This window comes from Plasmodium berghei, assembly GCF_900002375.2.
Source record: "Plasmodium berghei ANKA genome assembly, chromosome: 8".
NCBI lineage: Eukaryota > Apicomplexa > Aconoidasida > Haemosporida > Plasmodiidae > Plasmodium > Plasmodium berghei.
This window is the reverse complement of record NC_036166.2, coordinates 1,032,951-1,053,237: the sequence shown is the minus strand read 5'-3', so window position 1 is coordinate 1,053,237 and position 20,287 is coordinate 1,032,951. Positions and strand designations below refer to the sequence as shown.

Here is a 20,287-nt window from a genome sequence, read left to right as displayed (position 1 = left end):
TCATTTATTAGCAATACGATTGCGTATGCTATTTATTTATTTTTTATTTTATTTTTTATTTTTTTTAAATAGCTATTTATAAAAAATTTAAAAAACTCATATACATACATGCACACATATGTATAACCCAATTTATATTCATTTCAATATCAAACAATTTTATGTGATTTAATATTTAATTTTGTAATTTTTGTAATAAAAAAAATATTTAAAAATCGTGCAACGTTCTTCCTCTATAATATTCTTCAAGTTCATTTCGGATAATCTCATCGAATAATAGCCTGATGAATTGACAAATTCGTAATTTAAAAATGAAAAATTTGGAAATGAGAAATAGTGTTATCCTTTGCACACATAAACATGACGAATGTATGGGAATGCGAATAAATCTTGGCATGTGTAATCGATTTATGTTTAAATCCAATAAAACAGAAAGTATATCAATAAAAATAACTCAGATTTATGAAAATCACATGTATACCTAAATATCTCCGAAAACGAGGGCCTCATAAACGGGCTTTCGTCCACACACACGAGCAGCAGATTGATCAGAAATTTGTCCTATTAAAAATGAAGAAAAATGAAGAAAAATATAGAAAAAAATGAAGAAAAATATAGAAAAATGAGAAAAACGAAATAGGCGTACTTGAATCTCAAAGTGCTTTAAATCTATTTTGTAGTTGTCATAAGAAAAGTAATTAAAATTTTTATGCTTTAAAAATTTTGCTATAATAATAGAAAATGCCCATATATCAATTTTTTGATCATAAACAAGACTTTTTTGTTCAGGAGCCAAATGACCTTTAGTTCCACAGCACTGACTCATTAAATATTCAAAGTCGGCATCAATTTTTCTCGATAAATTAAAATCTGTTAATAATATTTTTTTATTCTGTTAAAAAAAATATATATAAGTTATAAAGTTGAGAAATAACAAATTAAAAAATAATATATTCAATGTAATTTACAAACCTTTATTAAAATATTATCCGGTTTTAAATCTCGATAAATATAAAACTCATGATTTGGTGTTTGCTTATGGATATAAGACATGATACTAAAAGTCAAGTAAAAAAAAAAATTTATAATTTTTTACACTATTTTTAACTATACCCATACTTTATATCTGTTTATATTTTTAATTATCTTTTAAATGAAAATAATTGAAATTATAAAATTTATTAGCATAAAATATTTATACTTGGCTATTTCCATAAGAGTTAGTCGAACAAAATTCAAATTATATGCCACATTTTTATCAGAAAAAACTTTCTCTGTTAAAATAAAAAGCAAAGACGAAAAAATATATATATTCGATATATAGCTAATATTTTTTTTTTTTTTTTTGAAAAGAATTCATATTTTATCAATCAGTTTTAGGGATAGTATGCAATTTATTTTGAATACCTAATGATGTATCTGCTAATTCCAAAAGAAAACAAAAAGATTCTTTCCTCTCTTTTTCATGTTGTCTATTTGTTAATAGTTGATATCCTGATGTAGTAAAAGAAAGAAAGCATCGAAATAAAAAATATTTCAAAATGTGTAGTATAAATTTGTATATATGAAGGTTTATAATTTTTAAGAACAAATATAACCTTTAAACACACAATAAAAATTAATCACATTTATATGTGCCTTTTCCCTCATAATAATAGATTCATTCAAATTAAATTCGCTGAAAAAAAAGAGGAGTGATATATTCACGGTTTATTGACATTTGTACTTTTGTAAATTATTATCCATTTTGTCCATTTTTTGTACTTTATATCCATAATTTTTAAAGCAAAATGAGAAGTTTTTTTTATACTAAAAAAAAAAAAAGAACTATTTTCTTCAATATCACTCTTTAATGATACACTCCATACTTCCCCAAAACCACCTATTCCGAGTTTTTTTTTCAGCGTAAAATAATCATCTATATTTATAAACTCAGTGCTATTTTCCCAGGTTCTATTAAATATAAAAAAAAATATGTCAACCCAATTATCATATAATAAGTTAGAATAAAATATAATTGCCACGAAAGAAAATGGAAAAAAATGGAAAGGAATTTGGACAAAAAATGGAAAAAATTGGAAAAAAATGGAAAGAAATGTATAGAACAAACTATTAAATTATAATTACCTCAGAAAAAAATTATCTATATTGCTAAATTTCATTTTTATATTATTTAAAAAGCTTGAAATAGATAGTTTGTTGTATCCACTAATATTTGATTTTGTTTTTATTCTTTTATCCCAAAAAATTGGAATAATAATTTCAATGACATTTTGAGCTGTTTGAAAAGACAATTTAGAGAGAAAAAAAAATTAAATAAAAATAATTATGAATATGGAATTATATTATTCAATATGTATATATATTACCAGGAATAGACGGAATTAATACAAGGTTGTAATATTGAACTTGCCCATTTTTAACATAACGAATAAATCTACAGGGAATTCCCACAGCGTCACATAGAACCTGATAATTTTGGAAGTGTAGATAAGAAAATTTAAAATAACGATAAAAAGTTAAAATAAAAAATATTAAATTTCGATGAAGCTGTAGCATATTATTTTATAATTTATTTATTTGTTTTTCGAGAAGTACTTTAAAAAGAAGGGATTTGTGTCTGCATGTACCTTTCTTTATACTTCCCAAAAAAACACAATTAAAATCGAGGTTTTCCCAATAATATGTTTTTATACTTTCATCACTACCATTATCATTATCATAACTGTCTATTGTTTTTTGTTTTTTCATTTTTTTTTTTTCTTCAGAAGAATATATTTCAGAAAAGGTTCTTTTGAAAATGTCGCTACATTTATTTAAACAATATTTAGTATTTTCATTTTGTGTGCAACAACTTATTAGATTGTTTTCTTTTTCTTTTAAATTTATTTTATCAAAATCTTGAACTTCTTTATCTGTATCGTTATTATACATTTTAAGATTATCGCCACACATTCCTCTACATATTTTGACACCTTCATTATTATCATTTCCATACCCTATTCCTTTCTTTTTATGCATTTCTTGATCAGGTTTCTTTATTTCGCTGTGTTTATTCAATGGGTTGTCGCTATTCAAATATATTCCTTTCATTTCTTCTGCCATTTCTTTTGCTATTACATGTTCATCATTTTTTTCTTGAAATTTTTCATGGGCAACGATTTTATTGCCACTAAAATTGAAATTGTCAGATTTTTCACAATAAAAAATTTCCGATTTCGAGTTTATATCCCCTTGTTCATCGTTCGATTTTTCCGATTCTGATATTTCCGACTCTGATTTTTCTGATTCATCCTCTTCCTTGTCAAGGCTATATATAATTTGGTTTTCATGATCATATTTAATTATTCTATTCACCAAATTTTCAATTTTCCTTATCTTAATTAAAATATTTTTAATATTTTTTGTTTCATTTTTTGCTGCATTAACGTGGTTCCTATAAAAACATTTTTTCATAATGAAATATTTGCGCACAATAATATGCTTAATATAATTTTTTTTGTTATCTTTTTTAATTGATTGCATAAAATATATATTTATATATATTCACAATATATCATACATTTATGTATATTACCGAAGTTTTGCATCATTGTCTATACTTACAATAATATTGGTAATACAATTGCAGATGTTATTTTGGCTACATTTTGTTTTGTTTTTTATATATTTCCTAACATATTTATTAATATCATTAGAGTTTTTATCTTTTTTTGAAAAAATATCAGAATATTCAAAGTCAAATATGGATTTTTCATTAAAATATTCATTCACACCTATGCATATATTTGGTATTGGTATTTCGCCAGTTAATATATGTTTTTTTTTTTTTAAATATTTATTATAATTTAATTCATACTCACTATTTTTTATAACAAAATCATGAATATTTCTATCTTTGTCTATAAAATAATTATTTAATATATCTTCTTCATTATCATTTATATCTATACTTTTCTTTTGGATGAAGTTTTTCTCTTTTTTGATTTTTATATCATGCTTGTAAAAATAAATTAGCCTCAGGTCTTTTAGATTGATAGCGTCACTCTTTATTCCTGCAATTTTGTTAGTTTTTTTTATTTTTTTTTATTTTTATTTTAGTTTTTTTTATTTTTCTTTATTTTTTTCATTTGTTCGCTTTTTTAATATACAATACCAGATTCAAAAAAGGATGCTCCAGGGCACATCAAATTATCGTAAAAGTCTAAAATATTTGTTTTATTGTATTTATAATTTATGTTTTTCTCACAAAGTTTGTTTAGTATAAAGTCAATTAAATGTGTAATAACTTGATTACTTTTTATTTTTTTTTTTTTTTTTAATTTATTTAAAATGTTTACTATCAAAAAATTTATTTTATCAAAATAGTCAATTAAATATTTAAGGGAAATTAAAACGTCATCGACATCGCCATTTAACAGAGACAAAACCTCAAGAATAGAAAATGTAAATGGTGTGCATACGGGCATATATATATATATATATAATATCAATCCATATAAATGTGTATATTTATACGAAATAAAATTCAAAAATATTAATAAATATAATACAAAATTTCAAATCATATTTTTAGATAATATATTTTCTTAAGTTACCATAGGCATTTGGTTGTAGATATTTGAACTTTTTGGAAAATATAAGTTGAAGGCATTTATAGACAGTTTTTTTATAAGTTTTTGCACTTTCTTATTTTTGTTTTTTAATATTAAATTGTCATAAATGAATAAACATTGATTCTTGCTTATTTCATCTCCTCTTTTCAAATTCTATTAGCAGAAAAAAATAAAACAAAGAAAAATGAAATATATAATGGATGTAACAAAATCATAGACACTATTTTCTCATTTTTATAATTTCGTTCAGCTTAGTTCCGTTTTATAGTTTAATTATTGTTTCCCTTATTTATTTGCTAAATTTGCATATTCCTTTTATTCCCATATATTTATTCTATTGCCATTTCTATTGCTATTACTATTATTTTTTTAATATATTTTTGTGAGTTTATTACTATTTCAGGGTTTGATTTTCGCTTTCTTAAAGCTTCGATGTAATTTTTTTGGGCATTTTCGCTGTTTTCAATTGGGTTAATTTCGGGTTCAGAATTGTCTAAATTCATTTCTTTTAGTTGATCTAATTTATCATTATATCCACTATTATTATTACATATATCGACATTGTTATTGCTATTTTTATTGCTTTTCAGGCTAAAATTGTTACTATTGCTACTTCTATTCTTATTGCTGTTCAGGATAATATTGCTACTATTGCAAATGACATTATTCTGGCTAATAGGGGTGGAAGCACCTGTAGACGTGCTACTAATATTATGACTGGTGTTTTTTTTTATTATATGGTTGTTATCATTATTATTTGAACATATAAAATTGTCTTTTTCTATATAACTATTGTTGTGCATTTTGTAAAATTATTTTGTATATGCACAATAATTTATACAATTTTTCTCTTTGGGCAACAGTTTTCTATTATTGCATATTTACATACAAATATTATTATTCTGATTATTTTTTTTCGTATTAAAAACCATTAATTTCCTTTTTATTCAAACAAAATTGTATGGAACAAAATATGACGAATCGAACGATATAAAATAGTTATAACTCCAAATAAATGGATTAGTATATAAATTAACAAAACATTAAAAACTGAATAGTTTATCAATTATTAACCTCTCAATAGCTATTTTCTAGTCTTGAGTATAATGCACACATATAATTGCATATTTGCGTATTAAAATAAAATTTATATAGATTAAGAATATGGAAGAAATTCAAAAAAAATATTATAAATTTACATATTATTTGATAAAAGGTAGTTATTTTAATATAAAAAATATTTATTTATATTAGCATTTAGTATATATAATAGGATTTAAATATGCGTATTCTTTATTTATTATACAAATAAATATTTTATTACAAAAAAAATAAATAAGACAAAGTTTTTGTGTTTATGCAATAATCAAACATTTTCTTATTTCTTTCCAAAACGCATGCATATATCACTTGTCAATGTTTTTTATTTATGAAAATAATATTTAAAAAATTATAAAAAAACAAAAAAGCACGATAAAAATAAAAATTGATATTCATTATATCATGGATATCGGCGTAATTATTATCAATATTTTATTTCATCCTCTTTCTATATATATACATAGGTATAATATTTAATTATGGATTATTATAAATATATAAGCATTATATTCATATAAAGATATGGATTTCATTTTAAGCGACATTATATATATAGAATACATATATCACTTCATAGTAACATAAAAAAATTTTTAATATTCAGAGAAGTAAAGAAAAAAAATAATAATAAAAGGCGTGAAAATAAGAAAAAAATTTGGAAAATTTTAGTCTCATTTGCTTGAATTTTTACAAAGTGAAATACGTATTTTTTTGAATAACTCCTATATTCCATTTATTCATATCTATCAAATATGTGTTTCTATATATTTTACTACATTGGTATTTGTTCCTTGTTTTATTATCCCATAATTTGGTTGTCATTTCGTATTATATATTGATTTTTTTTTTTTTTTTTTCCTGACATGTTAAGGAAAATATTTATGGATAATGTGAAGATCTATCTATATAATTAATTGTTTATTTCTTCCAATATACATAAAAAAAAATTCATAAAAAGGTATGTATATTTTCAATGTTAGTTGATTTTCTCAAAATTCTGTTTATTTCTGTATATATGCTTTACACATTTATCATCTCTTCTTTATTCATATGTGAATTTTTTCCTAAAATATTTATCATTTTACTGAGTTAATTAAAATTATTTTTTTAATCTACTTCAAAATAAAAATCAGTTTTTTTTTTTTGATCCTCTGGAACATTATTTTTATTAAGCAAAAATATTAACACAATACATATTATAGGGGAAGTAGCAAAACATAGTTTTAGGATTGTAAATAAAACTGAAAATATAGTTCCTATCATTTTTCTTTAAACTTATGGAGTAGCTATTATAAACAAAATATGTTTAAAGGATTACCATATAATATATATATTACTAAGCTGGTGTATAATATTACTATTTTACAAAAGAAAATGTAAGAAAATTTCAAAAAATAATAAAGTAAAAAGTTATTTAATTTGCTTTTTTTATTTTTTACACACAAAAATAAATAAAAAAATAGAATTAAAAAATTAAATAATAAAAAAAATAGCAATGAATAAAATTTGACAACATGGATAATAAATAAACCGTTTTTTTTTTTAATTTATTTTTAAAATTATAAATTTTTTTATTTATGAAAATTTTTTTTGCAATTTATTCTTTGATATTCGTTTTTCCTTTTTTCTCTTTCCTTTTTGTAACAAATTATATAAAATAAAAAATATCGAATGCTCCTAAATATAAAAATTGCTAATGCAACAAATATAGTATATGAAAAATACCATATATAAAATACGTCATAATAAAAGTAATTTCAATTGAAACAAACTGCATTTTAAAAAAAAAAAAACGACAAATATATTGTATATAATATTATATCCACATATAAATTTAAATTACAAATAAAACATTTTCATATATACTACTATATATATATGTATGTACTTTTTTTAAGGTATTATATATAGGGAAGTAGCATTTCACACTTTTAATTTTTTAGTTCTTTGAAAAATATAGTATAATTCAAATTAGGCATATAGTTGTACATTGCCATTGTTATTATATGGATGGGCAAATAAAATATATTAACATTATATAACATTTTAAAATGCTTAAAAAGGTTCAAGGAATATCTACACGCAAATGTGATTTGATTAACTTACAATTATTTTTTTTTTATTTTATTCTTATAAATGTAGAAAAGTTTTTTTATTTCAAAATGGTGATAAAAAATGTACTTTTTTAATATATAAAATTGGGTCTGATAATATCAAATTGCATTATAAAAAAATAAAAAGGCGTGAACAACAAAAGTCTTATGGGTTTGCTTAATGCGAAGTACTATGTAAAACGGGGAAATATATTATTAATTTTTCTATTTCGCACCAATAATAAATAGGTATATATAGTTATATGCATTATTTAATACGCAATGGTTAAATTGGCGTGGTTTCCTTTTTATACATTTTTTTGTAAACAATATTATTCATAAAAAAACAGTTTAATTGAATATCACATATTTGTAACGTTACGTTTGCGTTGGTTCCCATTAAGGAATTATATAATCCTAATTTAGACGATGGAAAAAAAGAAAAAAAATGTGCATATTCTGTATATTTAAAATTATAATATTCTACATATATGGATGTTATTTTGCCCAATATAAATGTATAAAAAAAAATTATTTTCTGAAAAAATACCCGTTTAAATTTACATACAAAAACATTTTTAATATCTTATGTTAAGCAGCATGTGGTTTTTATCTATATTGTGGTGCATAGGAAAAACTTTGATATTTCCTAATTTGGGAAAAAGAAGAAAACGAAAAATACCACATAATATGCTCTATGCATAAACCCAGATTTTTAATGCTATACACATGATAAATTTGTTAAAAAAAATTAATTTAAAAATTTGATGGCTATATAATTCGAATTTTTATAAAAAGAAAAATCTATAATAGTATAATAATAATTTGATCAACAAAATATTAAGTGAAATGATGCAAATATGAAAACATTAATAATACAATTTTTATTATATAAATACAGGAATATTTTTTAATTTTTTCAAAAATATGACAAAAAATATGTTTAATAATTAAGATTGAAATCTTATTATTTACTTGTTATCATCTTATATCCTACTAAAAATTTAGTTTTTTCTTATTACTTTAAACTATTATATATTTAAAAAATATATAATTTAATAATAATAATATAGCATGTAGATAGAATATATAAAATAATAACATATGCTAAAAAGCCATGAAATTATAATTAATAAAATTTTGAATTGAAATTGGAAGGAAAAATGAAAAACGATAAAATAAGATGATAAATAATTTTTTTCGTATTTTTAATAGTTATGTTTTATAGGCCAGTTATCAATAAAATATATATTAGAAAAAGCTTTAATTATTTTTTAATATTTTTTTTTTCTATTGGTATATTTTTTCCCTTATATATTTCCCTCAAATAAATAAAATGCATACGTGACTCATATGCGTTTAAAAAAAAATGTAAATGCATAAATAAGAAATTGCAATATATATAATCCATAAATAATTTTTAATACGTTTTAATTTAATAACTATATATATATTATAGTAAAACACAGAAATGCTTCCTTTTATTAGTTGCTTTTTTCCATATTATATGGAAGATGTTTTTTTAAACTTCCCTTTGTTATTTCTTTATTTTATTCCATATTTTATTTCTTATTTTATAAAATTAATTTTATTATTATATTTTAATATATTTTTAATATTTTTTATATATGACAAAATTATTAAAATAAAAAAAAAGTGAAAATAATACTGTTACTAAAAAAATAAAAAGAATTATTATTTTTTAAATTTTTATATACTTGGTTTATATATTTTATTACATGCGCACAAATATAAATAATATAGTATTATATATATATATATATATATATGCGTAGTATGTATAAATTTTCTACATATTTCAATTCATAATTTCCATATAATAATAATGTACACAATAACTTAATTAAAGCATATATTAATTAATATAAAAAAAAGGAAACGATCCGTAAATTTTATATATTATTTCCCAAATGTTTTATATTACATATATATATATATATATATATTACATACATTTTGTTATATAAGAATGCTGCTTTGATAAGGGACTATTTATGATCTATAAAAATGTATTACATTAATTAACTCTTATCAAAAAAAATATATATATAAATTAAATGGCAAATAAATGAGTAAAACATGAACAAAATAATAAATAAAAATAAATTATGTAAAAATGATAAGAAATAAATTAGGAAAAAAAAAATATTACATGATAAATCTCTAGTGTGTTTATTTCACATACTACAAAAAAGTACATTATTAAAAGCTGTGTATAACTACATATCTACATACAAGTATATATACACGTACATACATATGTACTATATATTTCAGTGGTATAGATATATTAATATATGGAAATTTTTATAGTATAAATTTTTTGTTTATCACCTTAAGTTATATCTTTTATATATTTGATATATTATTATTATTATTATCGTTTTTTTAAGTTAGTATTTATATGTTTATGTAATAAAAATGAAAAGGCTCAATTTTAAAAATAATTTTTTGTTTTATATATATACAAATATATTTTAATAAATGTTTTTATTCAGATGCGTATTATATATGCGCGAGTTGAATAATTAAATGAATTACGAAGAAAATATATAGTTGTGTCATTTATTATTATTATTATTGTGAACTTAATTTTTATATTTATGTAAATGCAGAATGTGTGTAATTTTAAATATACGTAGATGCCTATATGTACACATGTTATAATTTTTACAAACAATGCCCATGTGGATAGTATATGATGGTGCGTATGTATGTACTATTATATATATATTATACATAGATATTAGTACTTTATAATTACATTTTTTAGCTTTATTCATATAATAATCATATTGATATACACTTGCACATATTTATTTTTATGTACACCTTTTATGCGTGCATATACCATATTTATATATGTGATTAATGTAAAGTATTACTGTAACATATTAAAATAATTATCTAAAACAGCTTATCAACATATATTTATAGACATATTAATATAGAATTATTCTGTAATATAATTTTTTATATATTTACATGTAAATAATATTTGTATGCATTTTATTTATACTTTAATTAGCTTCTTTTTTATTTTTTAAAATAGCTAGCACTTTTTTTCTTAATCCATTTCATTGAAAACAATGGATGAATTAGGGGAAAATTGTGCAGAAAAAGAAAAAAATAATAAATTATACTTTTATTATGAAAATAAATTAAATTTATATAATGATAATTTGTTTGAAAATATAATTAACAATACAAACAAAGATTTTAATTTTAATGATAAAAATTCGAGAAAGCTAATGACTAATATAAGTTTAACGAAAAATACTAATGATTTATTCAATATTCGCTTATTAGAAGATGAAAAAAATGATATAGTATATAAAATGAAAAATAACAACAGTAATATTAGTAATAATAATACATATTCAAAAGAAGGAAAAAACAGCGATAAAACCAATTTGCAAAATAACCCTGATAATTTATTGAAAAATATTAATAATATTAATAATAATAATAATGAATATATGTTCAACTATTTAAATGTGTATATAAATAAAAAAATAAAAAACAAACCAGGCGATAATAACACTAACAACACCAGCACAAGTATTAATAATAGCAACTTAGTTGCTGAGCCAAACAATATAATGAACAATAAAGACATTTCCAAAATAACACGCATCACGATTAATGATGTTAGTGATTTTAGAAATGTTAAAAATACTAGTTCTGATGAAAATAATATTGTTAAAGATACAAGCATATTAGCATCGGGAATATATAAAGTTAATTCTTACCAAAAAGATAAAAGCAATAATAATGCAAATGATAACACCACACATAATAGCAATGTTAATACATCTTTAAATGTGCGCGCTGTTCCAAGCACTTGTGATAGTAGCGTTAATTTTCATTGTAATAAAATATATCCATTTGATGATATAGAGAAAAATCATGAAATGAAAGAAAATAATATAAATAATAATGAACAAACTAGAAAATGTTTTAATAGCGATACATATTTTACTAATGAAATGAATATAAATAAAATGGGAAATATTAAAAATAGTGATAAAGTTTGCAATTTTATAAATTGCTCAAATGATATAAAAAAAAATGTAATGATAAATCCTGATTTTCAGGGAAAATTAAATTCAATTACAACTGATAGAAAAATGGGGGATAAAATATTATTTCAAGATGAAAATAAAATTTATAAAAATTTTCGTTTTCCTCAATCTACTAATACTAATATAGATGGGAAAAATCTAACGAAACAAAATCAAAACATTAATTCACAAGATTGTGAAAATAATGTTTCAACATTTAAAAAAAATAATATAAATGATAATCCAACAAAGTTTGTAAGTAATGAGCATGTCAGTGATAATAACCTTACCAATAATACAGATAAAAAAATACAAAATAATAATATCAGTTCTTATGCTACGAACCCAGGTATTAAACCCCCCTCTTTAACACAAAAAGATAAACTTCAAAGAATAGAAGATAAGGAAAATTACAAAAGTTTTCTCAATGTTATAAATAAAAGAATGGAAAATTTTTCTAGAGCTAAAAATATGATTAGTGCAGAAAATTTATACAAAAAACCTGACTGTTCAGAAAAAGATGAAAATATTCATATTCGCCATGAAGAAATTGATAAAGAAAAAATAGAGAATACACATAAACATAATAACAATGAAATAAATAAAAATAACTGCACATTAAATGATAGTAAAAAAAGTAGTTGTAATAATAGTCGTAGTAGTAGTATTGAGAATGATAATAATAATAATGTAAAAAATACAAATTTAGATGACTCTAAAATTATATATGATCAACATAAATTGAATAATAATCAATCAGGAAATTCTTCTATGAAATCATTAGAAAGATATACACAAATCTATCCATATTCAGAAGGTGTTGAAACAAATATATCCAATAATAATAATTCTACTTCAAATATGGAAACATTAAATAATACATATATTTTTTCATCTCCAAAATCAGGTAATTATAACAACAATCAATTAAAAAGAATTAATGATAACAATAGATGTAATAATAACACATGTAATCAAATATTATCAAACATTAATTATAAAGATAATATGCATAATAGTAATTTAAATATGATTGAAGAAGAAATAAAAAGGGAACAATTATTAGGTAATAAAAACCAACTTAATATAATTCATCAAAATAATTTAACCAATTATATAGCATGTGGTGATATTAATCTGAGTAATGACAATAATATTGCCCCAAAAAATAGTCCAAATAAACAAATTATATATAAAGATGAATTTAATGTAAATAAAGGTAATCTTATTGATAATATTAATCATGGCCCCATTTTTAACAATCCTGATAATTATACAAATAGAGAAAATTGCTATAACTCTAGAAAAGAATACTTTATCAATGAAAATATTAACAACGCAATGTTTAGTGGTGATTATTTAATGACTTATTCAGGAAAAAAAGATCCTCTTGATATTGAAGATGGAATGAGAGATGAAAATAATTTTGTAAATTCTGATGAATATTTTACTAATCATTATGGTGGGGAAACTCGAATAAAGGACTCTCAATTTTTTGGAAATAAAGTATATCCAATTATGAACAGTACATGCCGATATAATAATACTCCAACTCCTAAAGAAAATGTTATTGGAGCTCATAATAGTAAAAATGATAATTTATTTTGCTTGAACAGCAATAAACAATGTGCTCAAATAAAAAACTATAATAATAGTACAACCATGGAAACAACTGATTCGTTTAATAATATTTCCTCCGTTGGCTCTAAATATAATTTTTTAACTGAAGCTCCCAAACACCAAAACAATAGCAATCATAATAATAACGACGCAAATATAAATTCAACATTAAGTGCATTTAACGATTGTGCAAAGGATGGAAACGACAATCGAAGTAATAGTGGGAATTGCGCATTTGGTGATCGATATTATTCACAGCCAAATTATGATAATAATAATAAGATTGCATTAAAAAATGTTAAGCATTGCGATAAAAGCGTTTTAAAAAGTGTCGATAAAAATGTGCAGCACAAAAATTATCATCATAAAAGTTTCCATAAAAAATTTCATGAAGATTTACCACATTCAGATCATTATAATTTAGCTAATTCAATTTCTAGCCCTAATATTTTCAGCAATGTAGTAAATACAAATTATTTTGGAACCCAAATTGGAGAATTAAAAAAAGAAAATCTTAATGATATAACGACTGAATATAATAAAATACCTAATAATATAATTTCTACTTCATATGAAATGCCTATATATACTCAAAGCGATCAAATTATAAATGGATTTGCTATAGACAACAATAATAATATTGAAAAAAATGCAAACTTAAATGAACAAATTTTGAAAAAAAAAACGAAAAAAAAATACTTATTTAATTCTAATGAAGAAGAAAATAATAGTAGTGTTCAAGGATGTAGTAATAAAAGAAATTATAGTAATAGTATTGATGGGGATAGTATGAAAAGTGTTGATAGCGGTAGAAGTATTTGTAGCAAATTAGAAGGAGGAATAGCCACATTACCTTCACGAAATAATTATAATAATAACATAATAGATGATAAAATAAATGGGAATATTATTACATCATTTACAACACATAACAATATATTGAGTAATATATCTGAAGAACAAGGTACAGGCTGCTCTACTACATGTAATAGTGATATTGGTAATTCTATACATATTTTTAATAATAATAATAATAATAATAATAATAATAATAATAATAATAATAATAATAATAATAATAATGATAATAATAATAATAATGATAATAATAATAATGATAATAATAATAATAATGATAATAATAATAATAATAATAATAATGATAATAATAATAATAATGATAATAATGATAATAATAATAATGATAATAATAATAATGATAATAATAATAATGATAATAATAATAATACTATAGATAAAAATTCTGAATGTAATAAAAATCACTACATTTCAAACATATATTATGAACAAAATTTAAAATCAGAGGAAGATGGTACATATACAAAATGTAATAAAGATCGAAATACGATATTTTGCAATACTAGGGAAAATAATAATTTAATGAAAAAAAATATAAAAAGTAATGTTAAAACATATTTTATTTTAGACAAAAAAGAAAATATAAATGTAACTCAAAATAATAGATCTAATATAATTCAAATTGAAAATAACAATGATGCATCTAGAACTTCTATAAAAAAGGAGACACTCTTTAGTGAATTAGATTCTTCAAATACTCATAAATATAATGAAATACATACTAGAAATCCTGAATACACAACCTCTGATAATAGAATTAGAATAAATAACAATGCTAAACAAGTTAATCTATCAATTGATGGTAGTTCTACTACTCCAAATTTTTCAAATATGGCCCATATGAATAATTCGGATTGTGGTCAAGATCCTCTTCAATATCCTTCCAATATGTTTATATCAAATAACAATGCATCTAATAATAATGTAAATGAAAATAATAATCATTGTATAAATTCTACTAGAATGGGAATTAACAGCTTCGATAAGATAAATTATTCAAATTGGAAAAAGGGCAGTGGAATTGTAAAGGAAATGGAAATGAATAAATACCCATATAAAAATTCGATACATATAGATAATAATAATAATAATAATAAAAATAATAATCAAATTAATTATATGAATATATTACATGATTCAATTAAATATTCGACTAATAATAAACAAGATGCATATACAAATAAATATGTGAATATGAAAATTAAAAATATGGACGAAAATATGAATATTGACTATACCAATAGACGTTTTGTTAATAATAATGCTACTTTAAAAAATACATTATGTAATAATAATGGATCGCATTTAGTTATAAATACAAATTATTTATTTCAAGGAAATGGAAATATAATTAAAAATATACACCTTGGAACAAATGAATACAGCATTGAAATGGAAGGAAAACCAGACCATCCTGATACAGTCTCGGGAGTTAATACCAAAATTTCTAATACTATAAAAGAAAACAAAAATATTATATCAAGGAAAAATGTCGGTGCAAACAAACTAATGCACAACTTTGATTTTAACCTAATAGAAGGAAATAACATTGATAACAACAATTCTAAAATAAATAAGTTGGTGGCATTCAAACGGAATAATGATTCTAACAATTTATTAGAAAGTAATGAAAAACAAAATCTCAAAATAAGTCGTTCCAGTGAAGAAGCTAACAATTCTGAAACACATATTAACAATAAAAATAAAATTTATACAGAAACAAGTTTGAAAGGAGTAAATATGAACAATAATGGTATTATTAATCGAAACACGGTAGCGAATTATAAAGTTAATAATATTCTTATAAATGATAAATTAAAGAATATATTATTGAGCAAAAATTTTAATAATTTTTTAATAGAAAATGATAATAAAATTGCTATTCGAAATTCTATTAATAATCCTTATTCCAACATTGGAAATATTAATACTAATAATGTGGGAAGAAATATTGGTGAAAATGAAAATGAAGCATGTCTATCAAATGCTACTACCATTGCAGTTCTAAAAAATTCTAATGTATTGTCTGGAAATAATATTCCAAAATTAAAGGAATCATATAATTACTATTCACATATAAAGCCTTATATTCCTTCTAATAACAATGTAATAAATAAAAAAATAACAGAATTTTCAGAAAATAATAAAATACAAGATATAAATGGAATTTATAATAACCATATTGGACAAGGAAATACAGTAATTGATACAAAAAAAAATATTTCTATGAATATCAATAAAGAATATAATAATAAATATGTATCATATATAAATAAATCTATAGGTTCTTCTCCCAATACTAATAATATTCTAAATTATATAGAATCAGTATATAATATATATCCTCCCCTTTTAAATGCAAAAAATAAAATAAATAGAGATGAAAAAACATGTGGCACTAACTTTAACGATAATGTTATTAATATACATAATCAACAACGACAAATTTCGAAAATTGAAAATGAAAATAAATATTATAATAATATAAATGCTCAAGAAGGAATTAATAAAAAAATAGTTAATCTTAATTTTCAAGATATTCTCATATGTAAGCAAAATAATTTAAATATAGATAAAGTTAATAAAAAAAAATATGATCCGAATTTTAGTAATTATGGAAATTCTAGTGGAATAGCATCTATGAATAATAAAAATATTGATAGGCAATTTACAAACGGAAAAATATCAAATACACCTATTAATGATATAAATAATAATAGAAACATAGTTAGCAAGTCTCCCAATAATTTCCAAACTGGAGGCGATATAAATAAATCTAGAATTAAAGAAAATGATTTATTTTCATCAATTAATAATATATCATCAAAATCTTCATGTAATGATATGCATATTTCTCATCAGGAAAATTTTCAAGAAAAACGACCAATAATATATGGAGATACTAAAATTCCAAAAGAAAAAAAAATAACTTTATTAGGAACTGGAAATAAAAATTCTGTTCACATTTCATGTGTTAGTGGAGTTATAGGATCTATAGAAAATAATAATATGTCATCAATTTATTCAAATTTAACAAACTCAAATTCCTATTTTCAAAATAGAGGAGAAATAACCACTAAAAATACGATTTCTTATAACCCGACTCACAATAATAATAATAACAATAATAATAGTGGCATGAACAGTCAGGCAATTGTGGGAATAAAAAATGAAAATAAGCTAATTAATAATAGAAAGGGACTAGTTCTTTCAAGTAATCATAATAAAAGAATAGATCAAACTGATGATAAAAAAATCGAAAATATTTGTAATAATAAAAAAGGAGTAATAATGCATGATATAAATAAAAATAAATTTTATGATATATTTTTGTGTAATAAAAAAAATTATATTTCAAACAATAACAATAATCTATATACCAATTTAAATAATAATAATAATAACATGCGAAGTACAATTCAAAATGCAGAATATTTTTATTCTAAAATGATGCAAAATAATAACTTGACTAGATATAATGACGAATTAATAAAAACTACCGATAGAAATGATGCTGTAAATGTAGTCGATTCAAACAGCATTTCCCCATCGACAACTTCATTACCCAATAATTCTCCAAACATAACAAAAACAGAAATGGAAAATTTGAATAATAATTGTATAAATGAAAAAGATCTAAATTATTACAAAAATATTAATTATAAAAATATGGATGCCGATAATTATGTTTTATATCATCAACAAGAAAAAGACAATTCAGAAAAATATATCAAAAATAGAAATTACATACCTAACGATAATAATATAAAAATAAAATCCATCCACAAACAGAATAATGATCATAATTCTCATATCCTTCGCAATATCAATATGAATGCAAATATTACGAATAATAATCTTATAATGAATAAAGGAGTTATAAAAAATTTGGGAAATATTACAGATAAGCCAGTGAATTATTTTAACGAAAATCGGTATTATATGAATGAGATTCAGCAACAATCAATTATTGGTAATAAATATGAACCACATAATAATGAAAATAATTCTAATATAGGAAGTGGAATTGTTTTAAATACAATTGAAAGTAATAATAAAAAAGAAGAATATGACGAAAATGTTTTTCGTATATCTAAAAGTCAATTTGTTAGTCTTGAAAAAGATATAAAATATCTACAATCATTAACATTACATAATATTAATTCAAAAGATTTATATTTTGAAGCATATGAAGAAAAAGAAATATTTCCATATGATCATAACGGAGTTGAAGCAAATACAAATTATTATTTTAACAACAGCGAAAAAAAAAATAACGAATATATTTTTATAAATGATCATGGAATTAATGATTCCAAACTATTTAATAATACATCTGCTAATGATATTTCTAATAATGGATCTGGAAGCTGTGTAAAAAAAGAAATGAAAAAAACCAAGGTATATACAAATAAATTAAATACATCGTTAAAATACACTGTTATAGAAGAAGGATCATTTGGTGTTGTATATAAAGGATGGTATAAAAATATGCATGTAGCAGTAAAGGTTCCAGTTGAAAAAATGGTAAAACAAGATCCTTATGGATTAACAAAAAGATCAATAAATGAATGGAAAATATTATCAAAATGTGAACACCCCAATATTATAAAATTACATGGTGGTATTATACATAGTTATTTTGATATTTGGCTAGTTACAAAATTAATAAATGGTTCTGATTTGCATACAATAAAAAATAATATGAATAAAGAAGAAAAAGTACTAAGTGTAGATATATCACTAAAAATGTGTAGACAGCTAGCTGCTGTTATTAATTTTTTACATACACCAATTAAAAATAAAAAAAATGTTATAATACATAGAGATATAAAACCTGAAAATCTAATTATAGATAGTGATTGGAATATACATTTATGTGATTTTGGGGATTCAGAAGAAACAGAAGATGGAAATGTATCAAATGTATCCGGAGCTACTTGGATATATGCCCCTCCAGAATTATTAACATGCCATCCATTAAAACAAAGTAGCGATTATAATTTTTTAGATTATGCTCAATTATCATATAAATGGGATATATGGTCAATGGGTTGTGTTTTTCAAGAAATGATGAATTTGCCATCCCCTTTTCAACATTATATTATTTCTTTTGATGAATCAGATCAAATATATGAAAAACTTGTTGATGTTTTTACAAAGAAATTACCACCTTGTATCCATTCAAAAATTGACAATTCACCATTTGCTGATATTATTAAGTTATGTTTAAATTACGACCCCAATTTAAGACCAACAGCTAAAGAAATCGTTGATTTACTCAATCAGCCAAATGAGTATTTGCTCCTTAAGAGAAGGTAGCTATTCGACGATATGAAAAATTATTTCCTTACAATTTTTGGCTTAAAAAAAAAATGCACACATAGTTATGTATATACACTACGCCCAATTAGCTAGCTATAGTTTTTTTTTTGAGCTATTTCCATGGCTTTTTTATGGATTTCGAAATACATATGTATGTGTTTGTGTGTGCATGTTTACCGTTGCGTTGCTTTGCTTATTAAAAGTTTAATGCATTATATATAATATGCGCATGCTCTTTTTAATTTATGTCACTAACCATTGTTTTGTATATTTTAATTTCATTTTATTTATGCATATAACTATATTTACATTTATTATATATTTTTTTTTATTTATATGCATATTTATGGGTGCTTGTATTTTTTGGGCCACCCAACCATTTCCCTTATTAGTAATGTTTGTTCCTTTTAAAGAAATTCACATATTTACTCATGACGAATTATATAGGAATTGCATTTGCAGCTTTATGAATATGAGTGTGTGTTTTTTTTATTTTTATATATACATAAAGATAACAACTTATATATACTTTATGCGTGTTTATGTATACATTAACTTATCCGCTCAT

The 20,287-nt window shown here is 21.8% G+C and overlaps 3 protein-coding genes across 3 annotated transcripts; 1 reads left to right on the top strand and 2 right to left on the bottom strand.

Moving 5' to 3' along the window:
• Window positions 1-208: 208 nt before the first annotated feature.
• Window positions 209-5,419, bottom strand: PBANKA_0827100 (protein kinase, putative; the record flags this gene model as incomplete). The annotated part of the gene is made up of 15 exons (XM_034564447.1): window positions 209-281; window positions 482-561; window positions 647-892; window positions 973-1,057; window positions 1,202-1,274; window positions 1,408-1,494; window positions 1,599-1,678; window positions 1,765-1,953; window positions 2,128-2,278; window positions 2,370-2,469; window positions 2,599-3,436; window positions 3,578-4,055; window positions 4,157-4,430; window positions 4,599-4,769; window positions 5,012-5,419. 15 exons carry the CDS (start codon window positions 5,417-5,419, stop codon window positions 209-211), a joined length of 3,333 nt encoding a protein of 1,110 aa, XP_034421243.1.
• A 1,405-nt stretch (window positions 5,420-6,824) lies between these two features.
• PBANKA_0827000 (conserved Plasmodium protein, unknown function) lies at window positions 6,825-6,980 on the bottom strand (the record flags this gene model as incomplete). Its single annotated transcript, XM_034564446.1, has 1 exon — window positions 6,825-6,980. One exon carries the CDS (start codon window positions 6,978-6,980, stop codon window positions 6,825-6,827), a length of 156 nt encoding a protein of 51 aa, XP_034421242.1.
• Window positions 6,981-10,920: 3,940 nt separating this feature from the next.
• On the top strand, window positions 10,921-19,716 carry PBANKA_0826900 (protein kinase, putative; the record flags this gene model as incomplete). The annotated part of the gene is made up of 1 exon (XM_034564445.1): window positions 10,921-19,716. The coding sequence occupies one exon, from the start codon at window positions 10,921-10,923 to the stop codon at window positions 19,714-19,716; it is 8,796 nt and encodes a 2,931-aa protein (XP_034421241.1).
• Window positions 19,717-20,287: the final 571 nt, after the last annotated feature.